Here is a 22163-nt window from a genome sequence, read left to right on the forward strand (position 1 = left end):
GGGGTTTGGAGAAAATAATTAGTGCTACAGACTTGACAAAATGCAGAACTGGAAAATGGCTGCTCCTTAAGGGAGCAGCGCTGTGTAACGGGAGTTCTGATATTAAGAATGAGTAAATGTTGTAAAGGCTAGTTTTTCCACTCCAGGACTGGTGGCTAACTTCCAGCTCCCTTTATTGTAGTATTAGCAGGCCCTTGAGTTTATTCAGCCTCTTAGGCTGAAAAAAAAAAAAGCCACAGTCCTTTGAGGGGAAAAAAATCACCTTAATCATTTGTTCATAAGGGCAAGTTACTCGCGTAACATTCTGCTGTTCAACACGCATACACAGCAGGTCACTGCAACAAGCTCACCAAAAGCAAGATGGGTTGATGTCGTTGATCTATCCACATCACAGCCACTGCCTCTGGAAGAATTTTAATTTTTAGGACAGGTGACAATTGCCATTAAATAAAGCATTCGCATGTGACACAGTCTGGTTAAAAGCACTTGTTTATTGGTTACAATATCAACTCATGGCAACATCTTTCACTGAGCCACTGTACAAATACAAAGAAAAGATCCATTGTGGAAAAAAAAAAAAGCTATAAACAGAGTTCATAGCAAGTGATTTTTTTTCACAGGGAAGTCTTTTTACAACAGCACTGTTAAAGAACAAATGGCACAAGTCCCTGGTTTTTTTAATAGCTTAAATAAAAGCTTTAAGACTGTTTCTGTATACATACACGATCCAAAGGCAGTGCAGAATCACTTCATAATTGGTAACATTACTGAAGTTTTCCAAAGTAGTCAGCAACAAGTTAAAAAAAAAAAAAAAAAGAAAAGAAACCTAGCTGATGAGAAATGCTGGAAACTAAAGGCAAATTAAAATCAAGCATGATTAGAAGCATTTTTTTTTGTTGTTTTGGACTCCTTTGGATGTAATATGTACTACAAGTGTTCAGATGCTTTTATTTTTTAAGAGAAAAAAAAGGAGAAAAACACAAATAGAGCACCATTGTGTAAGTAAAACAAAGGCTTGAAATATCTAAGACTATTCCACCGAAGTCCATATTAGTTAAACCTAAACATACTGTGTGGTATAAGAATGTCAGGCACATGTAATCTGTTATCAGTTATATCAATTAGTAACACTGTTCACACATTTACCATAACAACACTGCATTAACATTCTGCATGTATTTTACATAACCAGCAATTGGATAAAAAGGCTTGTGGTGCCTCTGAAGTGTAGGAAGTAGTTTACCAGCATGCATGCCAGATTACTGTATACAAAGTGCACCATCAACCCATGCTTAATTACTTTTACAGGAAATGCTATCTCAAAAATCAGTCATTCTGCTACACAACCATTTATACCAACTATTTGAATTAGCCAATACTTATTCTCACCAACATCTTAAAGCACAGCACTAAACCTAGTGGAGGTGACAGTGTCCTCAAAGAGGAAAGACTAAGCACGCCTGGAATGTTTTCACAATGTTTTCATTCCACCTTAAAGTAACGTGAACTTCATCGTGGGACACGCGGTTACACTAACTGAAGAGTTAACTAGTTCCAATCCATGCATTACAGTAAGCACACGAGGACCAGCTGGTACAGCGATTCAGCTTTGCCAAGTCAAGGTCAGGCCCTCCTTAGGCTGGGGAAAAGCCTATTGAATCCACGTTCCATTTCAAATGGTCTACATCGGTGTCAACTTAGTAACTATCGGTTCTGCCAGATACCATGCGTATCTGCAATTTAGCGAGGCAGATGATAGCAATGCTTGGAAGAAAAAAGGTCTGGAGACAGATGGAAACAGGCCCACATTACTGTAGTAAGTGCGTGTACATCAGCAAGATGCCATGTAAAAGCTTTTTGTGGTTTCCAGAATCTCAACCAATAACATCCCCACCAATAAATAGATGTCTGACTTATGTGACAACAAGCCCAAGTTGGGTGCTTGCCTAATTAGTATTCTCTATTGCAAAGTTAAATCAACATTAGAATATGCCAACAAAAAATAACTGTACCTGAACAAAATCAATCCTGCTACACAAAGCACAGAGTTCCGTTTCCAAGCCATGACCAGTAGCCTTAGATAGAAGAGAGGCTGGGAACAAGTTACTTTGCTACCAACTGTTTTGGCACAATGGTCTCAGTCACTACATTTCTGTAATTACACAACGTATTTGAAATTCAGATAATGATGCAGTTTGACAACAAACTTTTACAGCCTAAGATGTACCCACTAGTGCTGCAAAATCTGTTGTACATCGAGTGCACTGTCATGGCTGCAGTTAGAAATGGCACAAGCTGCACTTGAGCTTACATTAAACTACAGACGTATATATACCATTTTCTGTGAGATGCAAAGCTCAGAATCACATCTTTTAAGTAAAACCTACAAGGGGTCATTTTCTTAACTTTCTCATGTTAGAGGAGTTTGAGCTTTTACCATTAAGCCACATCTATTTCAGGGAGTGCATCCATCTTACAAGTTCACCAATGATAACCGTTTTAAAAAAGGAAATACCACAGCTTGTGCAAGGTCATTATCTGGCCTCATACAGTAACAATGTGTTACACCAAGCCTGGAGGCTTTTTGTTTAAGTAAAGTTCTAAATGATGTACAGGACAGTAATTAAACAGCAAACATCACCTTGGCAGGATCTATCACAAGCGCGCTACAAGTTCCCAAGCAGCATCCCAGATCCTGTTTCCACAGCTGTGCTGAGGCTTCTTCCACCCTTCCTTGTGCGCCAATACAAGAGGCACCTCGGGACCTGCAGCACTACAGAAACCGGTTAACCAAACAGCAAAAGCTGGCAGATATTTGTATGACGCTTTTGGAAACCTCATTAGCAAGTGGTTGGCATTCCTTATTAGCTATTTTAAAAGCAGCTGAATCCAACAGACAATTCATCAGACACCGATACTGAACTTAATTGCAGTAATACCTGTACAAGAGCCATTACCGTGTTTACAGTCTACCCAAACTTTTAAGAAAAGTTATATACATTTGTAAAATTGGGTTTGGAGCTTCACAAGTAGAAACTAGTTCTAACACCTGAATGTAAAAATGGCACCTGTCTTGGCAACAGTGTTGACTAGGAAATTGGTTCAAAACACACTTCTATGGAAACCACTTTTTTTAGAAAAAGAATATTTTCTTAAAATTCCATAGTAACAAATTTTCAGAATTCACTCCAGGCAGCTGTGAGTAAAAAAAATAAAATAAAATAAAAATAATTAAATGCACCACTAAAAATTAAACCGAATCTGCATGATCCCAAAGAGATGCTTACTTAAAAGAGGAACAAGTATCCGCAATAGTTCTGTTAATGCAGACAGATCATAAAGCAAAATGCTGAGGAATTCCTGTGACATACAATATAGGGTGATTTTGGTCCTACACCACAATCTGCTGTTAGTAAATGTACACTTTTTCAGCACAAGATGTGCTTTTTTTCTTTTAAATTTATTTTTTAAGTGAATTTACTGTGATTGGTACATTTATTGGCACCTTCACCATTACAGACATGGCAAGTTTACAGGCACAGTTTGGAAGTACTGAAATTTAGGATTACAAACGTCAGAAGCTTGACAAATAGTCACCTCAGCCACAAATCTGTTTTGGTATATTACAAAATACTGGGCACTTATATTTACTACCTGACCCAGAGATACCCAGACTCCCCATATCTTCAGATGAGGGCGGATGAACATTACCTTCCAACCCGGTAATTTAAAATTCATATATATTTAAAATAAGTCACTTAAAAAAAGCCAACAGACTTTTAGATTCCCCAGAGAACATCCATTGCAAGCGCAGGCACGCTGCCAGGCACCAAAAAGTTAAACGCCCTTCCTGGGTAGTTTCAGATGGACGTCAGTCACCCGATTTTCCTGTACCTACACTCGGCTGTACTTGACCTGAACCTGTCATTTATAAGCAACTGACATCAAAATCAGAATAAATCAGGAGGAGGGGAGGCAATGGCTACTTACAGTGGCAGAACTGCAGAACGACCGGCATCTAACAGGCCGCCGTGGCACAGACCGCTGTGACCACAGCGGAACAAGCGAGTCACTAACTTCAGAGGACCGAGTTCTGAAGGGTCACGCAGGTAAGTAAGGTTATTTGGTTTGGTTTAGGTTACACAATTCCTTTTGTAATTCACACCGCACATAACTGACAACAAGCGCTTTTGGTTGTGGTATGCTTTGGCAATCCCCCAGTTTGGAGGGGAATTATAGGGGATTAACTGCACATTCAAATCTTCCTTAGGATTCTCAGCAAAGTCCTCTTGAATTTCTCAGTTCATGGTGGTAGCTGAGCAGGCTCTGCAAACACGCTGCTTTCTGCACACCGAGTGTCGTGCCAAATCATTTCCCTAGGGCAAATCAGCTAGAGCTTGTGACAGGCCAAAACTACCTCAGTTAGTTAGAGCTGAACTGTCAAAAGGAAAAGCACTCAGCCACTTAACGACAGCAATGCAGGTCACTTGGTTTCCATACCCAAGGCCTGGGTGGCATAACTGATGTGGAAAGCTGCAGCAAGGAAGCTAATACTTCTGGAACTGGACTTTTTTTACATATATTTTCTCTGTTGTTGCAAGTCTGCCTGGCATTAACTCCTTGGTGTTTGGAGGCCATGACTGCCAATGGATGAACCAGGAACCACTGGCTTAAGGAAGAACCCCCACAATTAAAAATAGGCAAGCAGGTCAAGAAGTGAGTGAATAAGGCGGTAGGTATCAACTGGGAGTCTCCAGGGCCTCTAAAAAAAATTCAAATGCCTTCCATTATAAAAACACATACATACCATTGGCTTCACTTTATCTACAGTAAATTCACAAAAACATTTAAACAGCAATCTAGTTTATCCACTACAAAACTCAGAAGTGACATCTCAGGTTAAAGCAAAGCTATAAATGTAGTTCTTTAAAAAATGCAAACATATTTCTTTACATACAGACAAATGTTACATGATTGGCTGCTATAATGTGTATATTCTGTTATGTACAAAAAAAGTACAGGATTAGCAGACTGAGCACAAGCAAAAACCCTTCAAGGACAATCTAACCAAACCACCAAAAACAAAAAGACTGGCTCTTAGTTTGTCGGTCACCATGATTATGTGTGCTGGCCCCTTTTAAAAAGTCAGTGATTTCTTCCCCCCTCCCCTATTTCTTCACTTGATTTTTTTTTCTAGTTTACAGAAAGCCTTTTTGTGTAATAATCAGTGAATAGAAAAACTTCACCTGCAAATACAAGGTAGAAATGTTATTTCACAGCTATAGGCTGCAGCATTGATCTCTCCAGATCTCAAATGGAGAATGTACATGTTTGGCTCCCAGTTAATTCCAGATTCTGAGAAAACTGTCCCAAGACCCTGTAGCTACAGCCATGCCATCATCGGTTACACCTAAACAGCTGACACGGTTGTCATGGCCAGCAAGGACACCTGGAAAAGAAGAAGTGTTGAAAGTTAACATTCACAGGGGGTCAATGACTTCAGCTGCTACTCTGCCCTCCCAGGTAAGTCTTCAAACATGCTAAAAAAGATGTAACTGAACATCCAAGCATCCTTTTTCTTTACCCTCAAGAACCATAATGAGAGCAGCTGTATCAGGAAACACAGCAACGAGGTGTTACAGTGCTAAAGGGAACCAAGCAGAACCCTTTACACCAGCAGTAGCCCTGACAGTGAGCTGCCCCTGCGTTTTGCATAGATTTTGACTATCCACCTCCTGCTCAGGAAATGAAAAGCCTCGTCTCCCTGCAGCTCCATGCACTCACCTGCTCTCTCCCCTTTCAGAGTATCCCACACATTGCAGTTGAAGTCATCGTAACCTGCTAGCAAGAGGCGACCACTTTTTGAGAAGGCTACAGAAGTGATTCCGCAGATGATGTTGTCGTGCGAGTACATCATTAGCTCCTGATCTGCACGCAGGTCAAAGAGTCGGCAAGTGGCATCGTCAGACCCAGTGGCAAATGCATGTCCATTGGGAAAAAACTGAAAGTTTTAATTGAGAGACGGGAGTTTGACATCAGAAAACCACATTGCTCATGCGTTATTTCAGAAGCATCGCAATATTATTTTGCGAGGATGACCTGACAAAAGCCGAATGATGTATTAAAAAAGATGTGCTTGTTAAAAGCTGCACATACACAGCTATGCAGCAGCACACTTCTGGAATAGCACTGGGAACACTCGAATGACTGGAATCCTACCCAGACAGCTCCTGCATGCAGTACAAGGGGAGTCAAAGGGGATGTAACTAACTCCTATAAAATGAAGCAAAATGTAGTTCTTTGTGTCCTGGCTGTGGGCCGGGAAGACCTGGGTGAAGTGGTGCACAATGTTCCATCGTAAGATGGTCAGCCAGGTTGGCTGAGCCCAGACAGAAGATTGCAAGTAAGCAATTCAATTTCCAAAATCTACTCCAAATCAGTCAGTCTTACAACAGCCATATTGATTGAAATTGGAATGAAAAGAGCTCAATGCATCTCAGGATTCAGGTCTAAGTATAGGAACCGCATTTTTCTACAGGTCATGCCTTTGGTATTCTCTCAGCCTTAATAATTTTTCATGTTTATCAAAAACAGATGCAGCTAAGACTTAGATTTCATTCCCTATTTGTCACAGCTTGTATCTTGCAGATCAGAACATAGTGTTACTATGACAGGGGAGAAATATAATCCAGTTTATAAATGTTACAGAATGATTCCAAGGATGAATATTCAACATAAGCAGTGATTTTAACTTTGCCTTGTACACATTTCACTGAAAGCTCTTTTCAAAAGAAAATATCAAGTACATTTTTCTTTAACAAAAAAGTTTAAGAGGAGGCTGCTTGGCTATTTTGCTCCCTCTCGGCATATCACGTTTATCTACAATTTCAGTTTTAACACTTTGTCACACGGCTAAAACTTCCTGTCCTCTGTTCTTTGTGTCTTAAAAAGTAAGGTCTCAGCTGCTGAACAAAAACGTAGCTGACACTATTCCAAGAACACTTCACTGCATCACAAATAATGGTAATAATTCAGTAACGAGCTAGACCAAAGGTTATTAGACAATTTAATTACATACAATTTAACCACCTTTATCCTAACAAGATAACTGATTTTAAATCAAGGTAACCCAACAGACTATAAGTTAAATTCATGCCACTGTAACTTTTATCCTCCCCCTTGATTCCCATGCAGAAATACAAATGATCACTTACACAAACCGCATTGATGTCTGACACGTGTCCTGTGAACGACTGCCTGCACATTCCATCTCGAATGTCCCAGAGCTTTGAGGAGGCATCACAGGCACCCGAAACAAAAGTCCTCATATCTGGGCTTAGAGAGAGACTCATCACATCACCAGTATGCCCAGTGAACGTGGTGGTCTGCTGACCAGTTTCAATGTCCCACAAAGCGCTGCAGATAAAGTGACAGCATTAACACAAGGTAGTTGTTTATTTTAGAGCTTAAGTTTTAAATACAAATTAAGGAATTGAGAAAACAAAAAGTAACAAAAGCCCAAAAACTCACCAAGTGGTGTCTCCTGAGCTAGTGACAATTTGGTTGTCATCTAAGAAGCGACAACAGGACAAATATCCTAAAAAGAAAAGTTAAGAAAGTTTCAGACTCAGTTAAACTGAAGATTAAAATCCATGAGTAGTGATTGCAGTTCTCCCACAGCTAGTCCGTATGCCAGAAAAAGCATTTCACACCCCAATACCTCTCAAAGTGAGACTGTTTCATTTGGTACAATAAAAAAAAAAAAAAAAAAGCTGAGACAAGGATATGGCTGACCTGTGTGCCCTGGCAGCTCCCGGCTCACTCTCACATTGCCCTCTCTGGTTTTCAAGTTGTATATGGAACAGATGTTGTCCAATCCACCACAGGCCACGTAGTTGCCAGACGGTGCGTACGCACAAGTCATCACCCAGGAGGATCTCAAAGGAATGGCATGCATCTTCAGGAAGAAAGAGCACAGGAGTGCTACATCACACCTTCACTTTCATATTTTACTGAAGTCATTCAGTCATTTCATGAATTACAGCAGATTAAACACACCGAACAGATTGTGTATCATAAACTTCAGTAACTTGATTCTAGAATTATATACAACAACCTATGTTCGTACACATACAAGGATGAGAAATACCAGTAAGTCTCCTGTGAACATATACAGAATTTCTGTACAACATTATTTAATAGCAAAGCTACTCTAAACTTAAACATTTACAAAATTTGTTTATTCTACTTTGATTTCTTTATCCAATTCTTCTGTCTCTGAACTGCAGGTTATAAAATGGGATGGTAAAATGGGACAGTTGTGCCCAGGGAGGCTCGTCAGTTTACAGCAACAGATCACCTCCCCACACTCTACTTAAGCTTTCCTCCTTTAACAGCTTTTTTTTTTTCCTCCCCTTCTCTGACCCCACAAGCAAAGCATTCATGTAAATTCTGAGGTTGTGTATTTCTACAATTTAAAGCCAAATTAGTTTCAGAAGCAACAACATAGGGACAGATAAGAATAGCTAAAAGCACTAGCAAACTAGAATAAAGACCTTACTTATTACCAAGAAGTACTACTACTGAGGAACAGCCTACAGCATATCTCTAGCAAACAGCTAGCCATGAAGAGGGGAAAAAAGATTGTTTTTCTAATGTAGACTGCTTCATTTCATTTTTGACTTGCAAACATGGAAAAAATAGTCACAACCTCCCTAAAACACGCAAATTATGCATGAATTATTGATATGAATTATAAATAACTCTACCTTATTTGTTGTATAACTATCCCAGATAATTAATTTTCCATCTTGTGAAGCACTGACTAGTAGCCTAAACATAAACACAAAGCAGAATAAGTTAATATAAAACAAAAAAACAAATTCTCAAAATAGACGTATATCATGCACGATTATCAAGTGATTCAGAAAGACTTTCTCTATTGACATTTGCCTTTTCCTTTTTTTTTTTTTAAACTTTTAAGTACAATGTTTGTTGGATAATCTGCAAAGAACTATGTATTACATCACTAAAGAGACCCATGTCCAAAGGAGCTCATGATTAACGATGGACAAAAACAACTTAAAATACATTTTAGAAACTCTCTCTACCACTGCTTTTGTTTTTTGTATATAAATATTTTAATTATAAAGCTAAAAAATAAACATAAATAAATTTAGGAGAAAAGCAGCCTTATTCTGGAAGCAGATTCGAGATGTCTCTTTCCGGACTACACGTGGGAGAACAGAACCCAAGGCTCTGTGAACATCTGACTACCAGTTGCTCTAAGGCAGAGTAACATAACTCCATCCTCAAAGCTTTGTAACTTTCCCTTGCTAAATACAAAAGGGTCTTTTTCAGTGAAACAAAGTTAGCTTGTAAAGTCTTAGAACTCTGTTATGACAGAAGTTACAGTATTACTCAACATCATGGGAAACGCAATATTGACCATTCCAGAAATATGCCTCATCACATACCCTTCTCTGCTTAAATAGACTCAAAGAACTCAGCCAAAACTAAAAGAAGGAAAAGGCAAAATGTCTGTGGTAAGAACAAGCGAGGCACCTCTCCTTTCACTCAATGCTTCTCTATTACTGCTACGCAATCCTCATCAGCTTTATAAAGGCAAACTATAGAATAAGGAATGAGAGAGGTGGGGATGTTCAGCCTGAAGAAGAGAAAGAAACAGGGTGACCAAACCGCAGCTTTTCAACACTTAAAGGGGGCTTATAAAAAAGCTGGGGAGCGACTTTTTGCTCAGGCAGGCAAGGACAGGACAAGGGGGAATGGTTTTAAACTAAAAGAGGGGAGATTTAGACTGGATGTTAGGAGGAAATTCTTCACTCAGAGAGTGGTGAGGTTTGGGATGGGCTGCCCAGAGAAGCTGGGGATGCCCCATCCCTGGGGGTGCTCAAGGCCAGGTTGGATGGGGCCTGGGCAACCTGATCTGGTGGGTGGCATCCCTATGTGGGTGGCAACCCCCTATGGCAGGCGGCTGGGACTGGGTGATCTTTAAGGTCCCTTCCAACCCAAGTTGTTCTATGATATAGCCAAAGACAAGCAAAAAAAAAATCACAAAAATCCCACAGTCAAGGTCTGTGATCCCTCCCCACAACACACAAAACTTGACATTGTTTCAAGTAGACAATCTTATTTCTAACACTTAAGTCAAAGGTTTACAGATCAATTGTACAAACCTTGAGTCAGATCCCCAGTGCATAGCATAGATTTTGGCTAAGTGACCTCTAAGCGTACGCCTTGTTCGCATTTGAATTCGACCCACTGAGTCCAGGCTTGTTGTGATCTATAAATAAATAAAACAACCCCTGAGATACTGAGGACTATTTTTAATATACATGATAACTGAACACATTTCAACTCTGATTAAAAAAATAAAAGCTATCTTGGAATGCAATATAAAAAGAAGTATACTAGTATACAACCCAGGATTAGTTCCACGTAACAATGGGGAAAAGAGATTTTTACAAAATAACATTCTTTATAATGTCTGTAACCAGAGCTTCAGAAATCTTTTGAAGATGTCACTATGCAATACTGAGCCTAATTCAGATTATCAAATCTGAAAATTTTTGATTAAAACCAAGTGAAGAAAATCCTCCAATACTTACTGCACTGCTGCTTTTTCAAGCATGGCAAAACTTCAAATGCCAAGTACTTTTGTTTCCAAAATACAGCAAAAAGACAATAATCCAAGTTTTTCTAAATATAGTAAATACACTTAACACTCTCTGTCGAAAAGGTAACTTGGAAGCAGGACATATTAAGATGGCGGGGTGGTGGTTTTTTGATTGGCTTGGATTTTCTGGTGTGGCTGTTTGTTGTTTTTTAATTAACTATATAAATATATGGTACATCTCCCACTTCTTGTTCCACCTTATTCTTTCAGTTACCAAATGAACATATTACAATCATGAACTGTAGGGTTGTGTGTTTGCTGTGTCCTTTTTTCTTTTTTAAATGTCAAGGAACAGCCTGTACACTGAATCAAGAACATACCTGAGCAAGAGTTGTGTCACTACATGCTTTCCTTGCATCCTGAAACAAAAGAACAGAAACAATTTGAATCTAAACCACAGCACTGAGCATCAAACTGAAGAGTAGGAGAAGAAGAGGGGCTTACAAAGAGTCATGTCCCAGCAACCTTTGAGTCTCTCTTTCGACAGAATACGTGATTCAAAAGCATTTGAAGCTACCCGAATGTTCCAGTGCCTACCCCTTTCCCTGTAACCCTTCCCTGGTGCTGCTCTGCCTGCTCAGGGGGCACTGAGCACCCAGGGAAGGAACTGATCCTGCTTTAAAAACAACCACTCAATACATATGGTTAACAGGTTTTGTGCTGGATGAGGCCCTTGTATTCACTCCTCTTGCCATCACAGGCGTGATGACACCAGTTACGAGGGGCAGGATCTGGGGAGTGGGACAGATAGCAGGCTCACAGAAGCTTAAGCTGCTCCTGTATTTCATGCTAAATGAAGAAAAAATATTCTACAATTTCATTCATTTCATGGAAAGGATGGTGCTCAGATTTCCATACAGATACTTTGGCTTGTTTCTTTACTTAACGTTGACTTTCTGCGTATTATTCAACCCTACCTAGAAGACAGCCTTTATTTTTATTTGCACAGTAACAGATTGGACACCTGAAACAGGCGAGCACTTCTGAGCCCGGTCTGCAACGCCCAGATTTTGCAAAACCAGATTTTGGTTACAACTGCAAATGCACAGCACTCCCGCAACTCGGACTCCAGTCTTTGCAAAACAAAATACAGGCACACAGTCAGCAACCTCTTCTGAGAAGCATGGTTTAAAATAATTGGCTTAAAATCAGATACAAACTCAATAGTGCAAGTTAGAAATAAAACTATTAACAGCAATATTTAAAGATCAGCCACACGAACCATCCTAATTCCCTGTAATTTCTCCGAATACCCTCCAACTTCTGCAACCAACGAAGCATGCGTGGCTGCCTTTACCACTTCGCGTGGCCCTCATCCCAAGAAAGTGTCCTGTCTGTACACTAATGGTAACGTCATCGTTGAGAGGAGGAACAGAAACATTTACTTGCACATTTTGGAACTGAATTAATGCACTCAAACTAGACTCTTAAAACTTTTAAATATCTTGCTTGAGAGTTCCTTAATAAAACAACTTTAATAACTTTTAGTGAGTGTTTACTTTGACTACCCTTTATAGCTTTTCTCCCAGAAAGCAAGCTTGAGAGTGGATTAAGTCATCTCAACTTATTTTTAAAATGTCTGAACTGTAGAAATATTTATAAAATGTTGACGTCTGGAATCAGGAGGGGTTTAAAATACCAGAGCAGTAAATCCCCTAGCACACAGGACTTACTTCACTCACAGGAAGAAACACGCTGGATTTTAAACAACTTTAATTGTTTAGTTTAGCTGAAACACTTGAAGATGTTCAACACAAAATTAATTCTGAATGGGATCTTAACTCAACAAAGCAACTTTTCTTAAAGAGAGCTATTAGCAACACCTGTACTTGAGGCTAGTACTTGCCATATGATTGGCAAATTTGCACGTAAAACAAAGTTTTAACAAGCCATTTTAATTCTTACATTTTAAATGTCTTTTCTACATATGCACCATCAGATTAAGACTTTTACAGATTTGTTTTTACAGACTTTTTTCCAAATTTGTATAGAATCATTGGTGTCATAGCACAAAAAAATCAAAATGCCATCCGCTCCTGGAAGGTTCTCCCTCACTCTCTGCGCTTTGATCTGCATGTCTGTCAAGATGTCTCTCACTTTTAGCACAGATGATCTTCTAATACCCTTCACCCCGACTTGTTATGTCTAAGTTCTCGAAGTTTGCTGCTCACTTTTTTTTTTTTTAAATCATAACCACAAAATTTGCAAAGAGGCACACACCCCTAGCAACAAAACGCAGTACACTTCCATAGGAAACAAAACATTTTGTTCAAGAGATGCTAGGAATGAGTTCCATTATACCAATGGCTTACTTTCTGATTGCTTTATTAAACAAATATTCTGAAAGTATTTAAACTCTGCATAATTTAAACGGGCGCAAGTAATAGAGATGATCTTTACACTTTATACCTTTAAAAGGAGGAACTTTATCATAAAAAATAAGGAATTAGCAATTCTTACTCTGATCTGATTTCGCAGCTGCTCCGCCTCCTGCCGCAACTGTTCCAGCTCACTCATCTTGCTGCAGTCTCTATTCCTCACGCTCCACTGGTGAAGAAAACCTGCCAATAAAGAGGAGAAGTTTCAGTATCACACTGTTTATTGTTTTTTAAAAAGTAAAAGTACAAACTACAGGTCTGTATTTATTCTGCCTATACGAAGGCTCCAAATAGATATTCCCTTTACTGCGGTGTCTAGTGAATTCAGTGAGACCCAAGGTACTGCTATTCCCGAATTACTGTGAAAAGTACAATTAAATTAAATGTATTTTGAATACAGAAGCAACTGTCAACAAAAACACCCGTAGTGCTTTATGAAAACATTACGGAAGGCATTTGCATTTCAGCCTCGCTCTTCTCACCCACCCTGAAACCTCCAGGAATGTCAGACTTCACCCCAAGATGGCAACAGAGAGCAAAGGCTCAGGCAGTCGCTTTAAAACATTTAACTTTAAGCTCAACTGTGATACAAGCATCCTTCTACATGACATTCAAGGCAGTTTTCATTTTAAAGGTGAAAATCTTGAATCCTAGATTGCAGCTGAAATAGGTTTTCTACAATTTTCTCCATATTTTCTCGGGCAAGACACAATGTAGGCTTCATTTCAAAAGCACGCACAGGGTGAGAAGGACTAATAAAGATGGAAACATCCATAAAAGCAGCTTCATGTGGGTACAGCCCACAGCAGGTCTCATCTCAACAGGGACATAAAGTAACCTTAAGAGAAAAGGCCAAAAAACAGCAAGACCAGATACAAGCACGATTTCAGTTTTTAGGTGTGGTGTTTTTTTGTTGTTGTTGTTGTTTTTTTTTTAAATCACATTTTGCACATGGTACTTTGCAGTAAGTTGAACAATTTCCTCAGACCAATTTTCCTCTTTATCCTCAGTACAGCAGTGCAACCGAACACCACAAGGGAGACCCCCCAGGTCTACCCACATACACTCCAATAACCTCCCAGTGCCAGGGGACCCACCAGTCTCTTGCTAGGGAACAAGCCAAGCACGTATTTGTCTCTTTTTGCATGCCAGCAAAAGGACACCAGAAAGCCTGGGAGGTGGTGGGGCCGGGTCTCCAACTACATTATCTTTAAAATAAACCAAGCACATTTCTAGCCTACAAAAGAAAGAAGAAAGCCAAGCTCCTACTCACGAAATGCAAACTGAGGGAGGAAAGAGAAGCTACTCCAAACATTCTAAGCATTTTAATTTAAACACAAGAGAGAATACAGTAGTGTCCACTTCATTTAATTCACTGAAAAATGACTGAAATAAAGTCTTTTTCTGAATAAACCCAACATATAAAACCGGATCACCTCCAAATCAAAAACATCCTACAGCAAGAGCACAGCGGTGACTTTGGTCTGACCAATACTTCCAGCTATACCTAAGCAAGCTGTGAAGTCCTTACCTTCACCTTCCTTCAGCCTATGCTCAGCCCACCTAGAAGACACCAGCGTCCATGTGTGAATGTTCCAGGAGACTGTTTTATTTACCACCAATGTCCTATTTCAGAAGCCCAGATGCTTTAATGATGCTTAGTTCACAGCAGGCATAAAATTAATCAATACACTGATGTCCAACTTCAAAACTGAAATGTTAAAAACCGCAATCACTTTAGCATGCATGCTAATCAAATGCTTTTAGTCTTTGAAGTTTAATTTTAACACAGCTGATCAGAATACTGTACCCCTATGAAATACAGTTCCAACAGTGTAAAATTTTCCTTTTTAAAATGTTTTCCTCTTTTTGTTCTAGAACCCACCCAAAGGTAGCACAGACACAACAACGGACTCAAGTGTCTAAAACAGGCAAGCCATGATACCTGCCCTCGTCTCAGTAACCTCGTGCGCTATTTTTAACGAAAGGTAAAGATTCCTAACAGAAAAGCTGATCTCTTTCTAATCTTCTGTGAAGGGAAGTTAGCTTCTGCTCTGTGATGTGCCACACACGTCAGTGCTCTGCAAACGGTGACTTCAATGCAGAGAATAATTCGCCTTAAAGAAACAGACGTTAATATTAAACTGGAAGCATGCATTGCTGGTCACAAGTAGGGGAAGTCAGGGCGTCTTTTTATTGGCAGGTAAAACTGTGAATGTGTCAGAAATTTGGTCCCCGAAACCACTGATGACCATTCTGCACTTCAGCCATAAAGTCAGTGTTAATGACTTTAATGTCGTTAGTATCAGCAGTGTTCATCCCTAGCGCCACTTCCGTATGAAGCTGCACCAGCAGCTGGACAGCTTCAGATGGTGTTGCCTGCACACACGCACTGCCACGTGGGCATACTCCAACTTCTGAACCCTTCTCTCTCACTCCTATTAAGCTTAAGGATTGATCCCTAAGCAAATTAAAGGACAATGACCTTTTTATTTTTTTAAGAAACCACTGTTAAAGTTGAGAAGCCCTGGCAGTATCGGCATGTTCTGAAGTCTGCAAGGTCGCTAGTGCTACTGCTCAGTGGGAACACACCAGTGCTTCGAGGCCAGTCTATACCTCAACAAATACAGCCACTCCAAGTCATGCAAAATCTAGATTAATTCAAGCTAGAATAATCTGGTTTTCAAGTTCCTTTCCAGCTTGCAGCGGCTGAACAGCAAACTCTTAAGCTATATACAAACACAGGGACACCACAGCACACAAACTCAGAGCTCAGTGCAACCACTGACCTGATGTGTACCCAGAGCTCTCCGCTGGCCTGGCTGGCTGCAGCTCCCACTGAGCTGCACACATGTTCAAATGATCACCCACCACCAAATATTTAGCAGGACTCCGAGCACGATGCTTCCACTTGGGATTGTTTTTAAAAATCCACTATTCCGAGATGCCCGGAGGAAATTACAGAAACGGAGCGGGCAGGGAGGAAGCTCTCAGACTCCTCCCCAGATGCAGGATATCTCTGCAAGCAGCGCTCCTGAGCTGCTGCCAGCACCTGACCGGTGCCACGATCCCAACGGCACGGTGCGAAGATCCGTGCACGTGTGGGTTTGTGTCTGCTTTGATGCTGCTGGTGCGACAGAGATATGCTTGAAGACAGAAAACGACAGGAAGCCAGAGCCAAGGCGTAGCTGTGTGTGCAGACCACCACCCAGACGAGATGTACGTGCTGTGATCTTGTTTCTGAGCACATCAGCGAGGTGACCAGCCAGCTACGGCAAGAAGACGCGCTGAGGTGCCCGGTGGTAAAGGCAGATCAGGTACATCCTGTAAATCTCTCCGCTGCGAGGAGAAGCACGCCATCACCACAACCTTGAAGTAGACTATTTCCAAATGCTGCCAGCCATCAGATAAAAACCATTTGTTTTTTTATCAGATTAAATGCTGTGACTGCTTTCTGAGGGATTGCAAAGAGCAGAGGTGATCTGTATCACAAATTCTTCTTCACACAACGGATTAGTGAAAACCTCCTCGGATTCAGATCTAACCCGGACAAGGGTTACATGGACATGTCTGTTCGTCCCCTCCCAGAAAATGAAATGCTGCCAGCCACAAAGGAGTACTGCTCCACAGCCTAGTAAACTCATTATCACGGACATGAACTTCCAAGCCATACCACGCTCAGGTGTGCACTCAACAAAGCCATCAGCGCCCTCACCACAGGCAGAAACGAAGCCATGATTCCTCTAGTCATCTCAGGGGACGGAGGGGAGCAGGATGTCTACTTCCCTAACTTATTAAATTTTTAATAAACGTCTGGACAGAGAAAGAATATTCTGAGTTAAATGAAATGCAGAACACCAGTGGAAGCTGCTTTTCAACACTTGCAGGTAGAAACGCTTACGAAAAGGCCAGATGCTTCTCTTCGCATGCGGCCCACGATGCGCACGATGCACTCTGAATAATGGCATCTGCTACGGCGAAGAGGCCTTGAGGGGATGAGCAGCAGGAAGTGGAAGAACTTTTTAATAATACTGCTAGCCAGGGGGTGCACCGCTGCCAATATCCAGAGCAATCAGGAAATGGGGTCAAGGACGCACCGCGCTTCCCATCAGAAGCGACAATGGGGCGCGTTGCGAGGAGCAGCTACGTGTAACCACGGCGGCACATCTTGGCCCCGTAACGCGGCGTCACTGGTAGGCTGCCCTGTGCCTCCGTGCGATTCCTCCTCCGTGGGCACGGATCAGCTAATTCAGTCACACCAAAATAATTTGCCCCTCCTCGAGGCAAACTAATTAACTAAGGATTCCACAGCATGTCCAGCGGCTTGACAGCCATGGCCACGCTGAGCGCTCCAGAGATAAAATATCCCTCGCCCTGTTCCTGATTCAGGAATCTGTGTACCTGCATCACTTGCTAACGGTTTCATTCTTCATTATATGGGCAGGCAGTGGCAAATTACCTGAAGTTCTCGTCCTGCAGGTACTTTCTCTGTAAGACGTGGACTCAAACGAAGCTCTTCTCTCTGCAATGCTCACTCCAAACGCACTCGAGGATGTGCTGCATGGGGCCAGCCGGGTGCCTGCACAAGCGGGGCTGTGGGGGCTCACCTGGGTGCCAAAAGGGAACTCCCAGCCCCCCTGCTCCGAGCTGGGCAGCTGAGTCAGGGCCAGGGAGCAGACTCAGCTCTGGAGAGCCAGGAAATGGGCTGATCCCTGGCAGACTGCTGGAAGAATAGTCAGGCGTGTAAGGATAGGAACCTTTAGTTCTACAAAGTAGAGCTATTTCTGTCTCGGAGAAGATTGCAGTTTACAAACTAAGATGTTAAGTAATTTGGTTTCTTTAAAAAAAAGAAAAAAAATTGACTTTTTCAGTTGCCACAGTAAGCTTAGCTTGTTCCCATGTAAAATCACCATACAGACAAGGCAAAAAAAAATGACTAGAGGAGTGTAAATACGCTCCTCCCCACAACAAAGCACTGCTATTTTTGTACCAAATATAAAGAGACTAACGAGACAGAAAAAAGAACAGTCTGGCTGCCTGGAGTCTTAAAAGCTATCCACTGAAGGATTATTCAGGCAATAACTGGATCCTGGATCAAAAAAACAGTCTTTTAGAATTTAAATAAGTGCTTAGCTATACATACCAGCTCTCAACTTCTCAAGGCATATGCAGCAAGATCTCACAAGTGGTAAACACACAGTAGCAGAAAGTAAGACAGGAGGTTTCACATAGCTTTCATGTGATCATCCCTACCAGTGATCACACAGGTGGCTAAACATAAGGAATGCTAACTATAGCGCTTCACTAAATATAGGAAAACGGCACCAGAAATACTCCGGATCTCTCTCAAGCGAGCTATATTGGTAGCTCACACGAACTGAAGCTTCACAAAACCTCTGCATGCTGAAGTCGCCTGGATCAAGCTACCTGCCTCTCTTCTGGAACAGATGACAGCGCACGCACGTTTTGCTGTCTCAACAGCGTTAGACGACGGGATTCTGTCTCCAAAGCTGAGTTCTGGCAGCATACAGAGTAATAGTTTATATATTCAGGATGTGCCAAAGAAGAATTTGATAAAACATTTCCTCATCTAGTGACACTATTTGAGACTTAGACAGCTCTGCCCATTCATTTATGTCTCCCCAAAGCCATGAATGGAGAAGAAAACTGCACAGGTTTTGTTTCCTATACTCTGAATGGAACAGATTGGACATACTCAGGAACTGCTCAACTTCTATAAACTTTGACAAACTGGACATAGCCTTACATAAAGTAAAATCTCTGGCTGCATAACAGCCATTCAGAATAAACGCATCAACGTTATCCTGTAGTTACATATAAACATATAAAAAAGTATTTTTATATTCACATATAAAAATATTCTAGTTTGAATTTTATACACTATAATTACTATTATAGAGCTGTTTGAAAACCACATGCTCTCCACCAAGTAAAATTAACTATTTAAGGTGTTTGGGTTTGTTTGTTTGGCACTGTTTGTTGGCTGTATGTTGTCACTCAGACTGGCAGAATGGCCGAGGTTGGCACCTCTGGAATTCGCCTGCTCCAGCCCCGGCTCAAGCAGCGACACCCAGAGCAGGCTGCCCAGGACCATGTCCGGGAGGTTTTGAAGATCTCCAAGGAGGAGACCCCACAGCCTCTCTGGGCAGCCTGTGCTCCGTCACAGACACAGCACTGAAGTGCTGCCTGGTGTTTAGACAGAACTTCCCGTGCTCCAGTTTGTGCTAAAGCTAAATACTCTGAAATGCACGCAGAGAGAGGCCTGACATCGCAGTACTCAAGCCCTGTCACTGTGCCACTGTGTGCTTTCTCCATCTCTCTCTCCACCCAAACCTCCTCATAGCATTTCCTTCCCTTCTGTACCTCTAACAAATACTTCACGTTAGCTGCAGCGTAACATCTCAGGTAATTCAGTAAAGAAGCAGAATAACGATCAATTAAAATAATTAACATTCCAAAAATAAGTTTGGAAATCCTAGCCAAATCCTTTCCTTAAGACTAAGTCTTTCTATTTTCACTCTGTAGCCCCGGCGCGCTGCTGCCCAGCTGTCGGAGCGCACACATCGGTGTAAAGCAGGGCTCTCCAGCATTTCACAGGCCTCCGGTTTCCCCAAGAACAAAACAGGAAACGGGCCTGGGTGTGACCTTGTTCTCTGAGGTCACCGCTATTGTTGCACTTCTGCACATTTTGGAAGTGTTTTAAAGCGATATGTCTCCATTATAGCTTTGGTACAAAAACAGGAAATAATCAACCAACGCCTCTAAGAGGAAGAGGACTAGCAGAACTTATTTAAACACCCATTTCTCTACCAGATACCATGCTGAATTTGAAGGAACTGTTGAACGTATGTGCTCAACACTTGGTGTACAGCTGGAAAGCACAGGTGACAAAAGAGACCCACGAGCAACAAAAAAATCAGCGGGGTAAGAAAACAGCCTCGCCTCTTCGGGTGCGACTCCAGCAGGCGGCACGCAGCGACGTCAGGGGCACAAGGCTGCCGCCAGCCGCGTGGCTCTCGCAGGTTGGGGCTGGAGATGTTGGGTGCTCTCCTTCCTGCAGCCACACACTCCCACCCCTCCACATCAGGAGGAATGTCAGCCTCTGTCATCGTACGCACACGGCTACTGGGCTTGTGGTTTTCATCTAAGTTTGGAGTAAAGCCTGGCACAAGAAAGAGTTCCTATTTACTGCAATAACTGCCCCGAAATATTAACAGAAGCAGCTTTAGTCAGTCAAATACACCCGTGATAGTTCACCTTCGGAATCCAGTACTGCGTCAGCCCGTAGTGGTTGTCACTACTACAGGGGAGCAGAGGAACCGGCAGCTCGAACCCACCTCACGCAGCGCCGCTGGGTTTCAGCCGCCGCCACCCGAGCCGCGCAGGCACACGGCGCGCACCCAGCCTGCCGGCGAGCTCCCGCCACGCGCCTCCTCCGCCGATCACCGCCTCGATTACGGTCTCCACGGAGGACAAATAAATTGACAATGCTGAGCTCGTTGACAGCAGCCACAAAAGGTGCAAAGGAAGTCACAGGGTAGACATCAGAGTGAAATAAAAAATTATCGGTGACTTTTAGTCTTATACATACAACAGGTTGCCGGCTTACTAGAGCAGTGTCTTCGGCTGAGAGACATGAGAGTTTATTTCTAAAACCCACCTTAAGGTCTAGGCCAAGTACATTTGTAAAACAACCCCAAACCCCTTACTCTTCTTTGCCAACACAAGCTAAATTCTAGAAAAAACAAGCAAATCAGTGTTAAGCACAAGGCTGACAAAAGCACAGGAAGAAGGAATTTTTAAACATCATGAATATTTCATGGTCCGAAATAGTGATTTTTCTAAAAGTAGCATTCTTGCATTTTATATTCATGATGTCACTTCCAGGTCAAAACGTTTCCGCATGTAAGCAAAATTTCTTTAATCACACTCCCCGCAACCAGAAATTCACGTGAAATTCACGTTATGCTCCCTTGTGACAAAAATGACTTGCAGCGAAAATCTGGTTCAGTGACCCCAGAGCACTCCCCTGCTGGATGAAGTGTCACTGGGTTTGCAATTCAAAATGTCTAAGACTGAAGCAAAATGATACAACCCTAATTAATGAGACAGAGATGGTTCCAGTCCAACTTTTTCCTTGGAAAGACAAGTGGACGCACGCAGAGTGGGCCACGTATGAGTTTATTTCCCTCTTCAAATACTCAGCTATACCCAGACACTACTCCATCAACTTGTCCAGCGCACTTTTCCTAGGAAAGAGAGGACAGTTCAAAGCCATTTTGAAATGACTTACATTTAAATCCATCTCAACAAGCTGGATTTTGGACTTTAAGAGGCTGGTGCACTGATGCTTACTGAAGTGGCACAGGACCCTTTCCCTTAGCAGGGCCAAGCAGCAATGGGCACGTAAAACCTGGTGCGGCATCCCCACGCACAAAGCACTACCCGAGCAGCCCCCTGTTTTCTAAGCGTGTGCAGGCTGCACAGATACACAACAGGCACTAAGCGCACAGCAGATTTAATGCTCAAAGTCAGTGAAGATGCACGTTTAGAGAAGCGAATGCTGTCAACAAGAAAAGTGCCTGGATTCCACCAGATTGTTCACTTGACTGAAATAATTCCTGGCTGACAGTTTTTCAAAGTAGCGCGTATTCGCACACTTCAGGAGCAGAAAGCCCAGCAGTACCAGCTACACATACACATTGCTTCCTTTCAAACGCATCAACCAGCTTGGAAAAAAAACGCATTTGATCTATAGATAGGCTTCTGCACCCTTCCCTCCTCCTCACCATTCAGCCCTACACACACGCTCCCTTGGTACCGGAGTTACAGCGAGGCATTATGCAGCTCACATAATTACGCAGCTGTAACGTTTAGCATACAGCTGTACTCTTTCAGAGGAAAACAAGGGAATATAAACATTTGGGTTTTATACTGATTATCCATAGATCAGATAAAGCTATTGCCCTCATGTCTAATTTTGATTTTGCTTTTGGTTCACAACACATTTCTGGTCAACAATTTGTGATTCTAAGCCACAAAAATTAAGCCGTCTCCCAGACTAGAGT

General features: G+C 41.9%; 1 protein-coding gene across 4 annotated transcripts in view; it reads right to left on the reverse strand.

The window, feature by feature from the left end:
- Positions 1–471: 471 nt before the first annotated feature.
- GNB4 (G protein subunit beta 4) overlaps positions 472–22163 on the reverse strand; it is a 29397-nt gene continuing 7705 nt past the window's right edge. For 3 of the 4 annotated variants that reach the window (XM_080604553.1, XM_080604554.1, XM_080604556.1), the window contains exons 2-10: positions 13157–13257; positions 11017–11055; positions 10197–10303; positions 8769–8832; positions 7795–7957; positions 7531–7597; positions 7215–7416; positions 5785–6001; positions 472–5449 (exon numbers count right to left, since the gene is read on the reverse strand). In XM_080604553.1, coding sequence (XP_080460679.1) covers positions 5343–5449; positions 5785–6001; positions 7215–7416; positions 7531–7597; positions 7795–7957; positions 8769–8832; positions 10197–10303; positions 11017–11055; positions 13157–13213 — 1023 coding nt within the window. In that variant the 5' untranslated portion in view covers positions 13214–13257 and the 3' untranslated portion in view covers positions 472–5342. Of the gene's footprint in view, positions 5450–5784; positions 6002–7214; positions 7417–7530; positions 7598–7794; positions 7958–8768; positions 8833–10196; positions 10304–11016; positions 11056–13156; positions 13258–14605; positions 15459–22163 lie in introns of those variants that run through there. The other variant, XM_080604555.1, reaches the window with a different exon arrangement.

This window comes from Anser brachyrhynchus (assembly GCF_964034855.1).
Source record: "Anser brachyrhynchus genome assembly, chromosome: 9".
Taxonomy (NCBI): Eukaryota; Metazoa; Chordata; class Aves; order Anseriformes; family Anatidae; genus Anser; species Anser brachyrhynchus.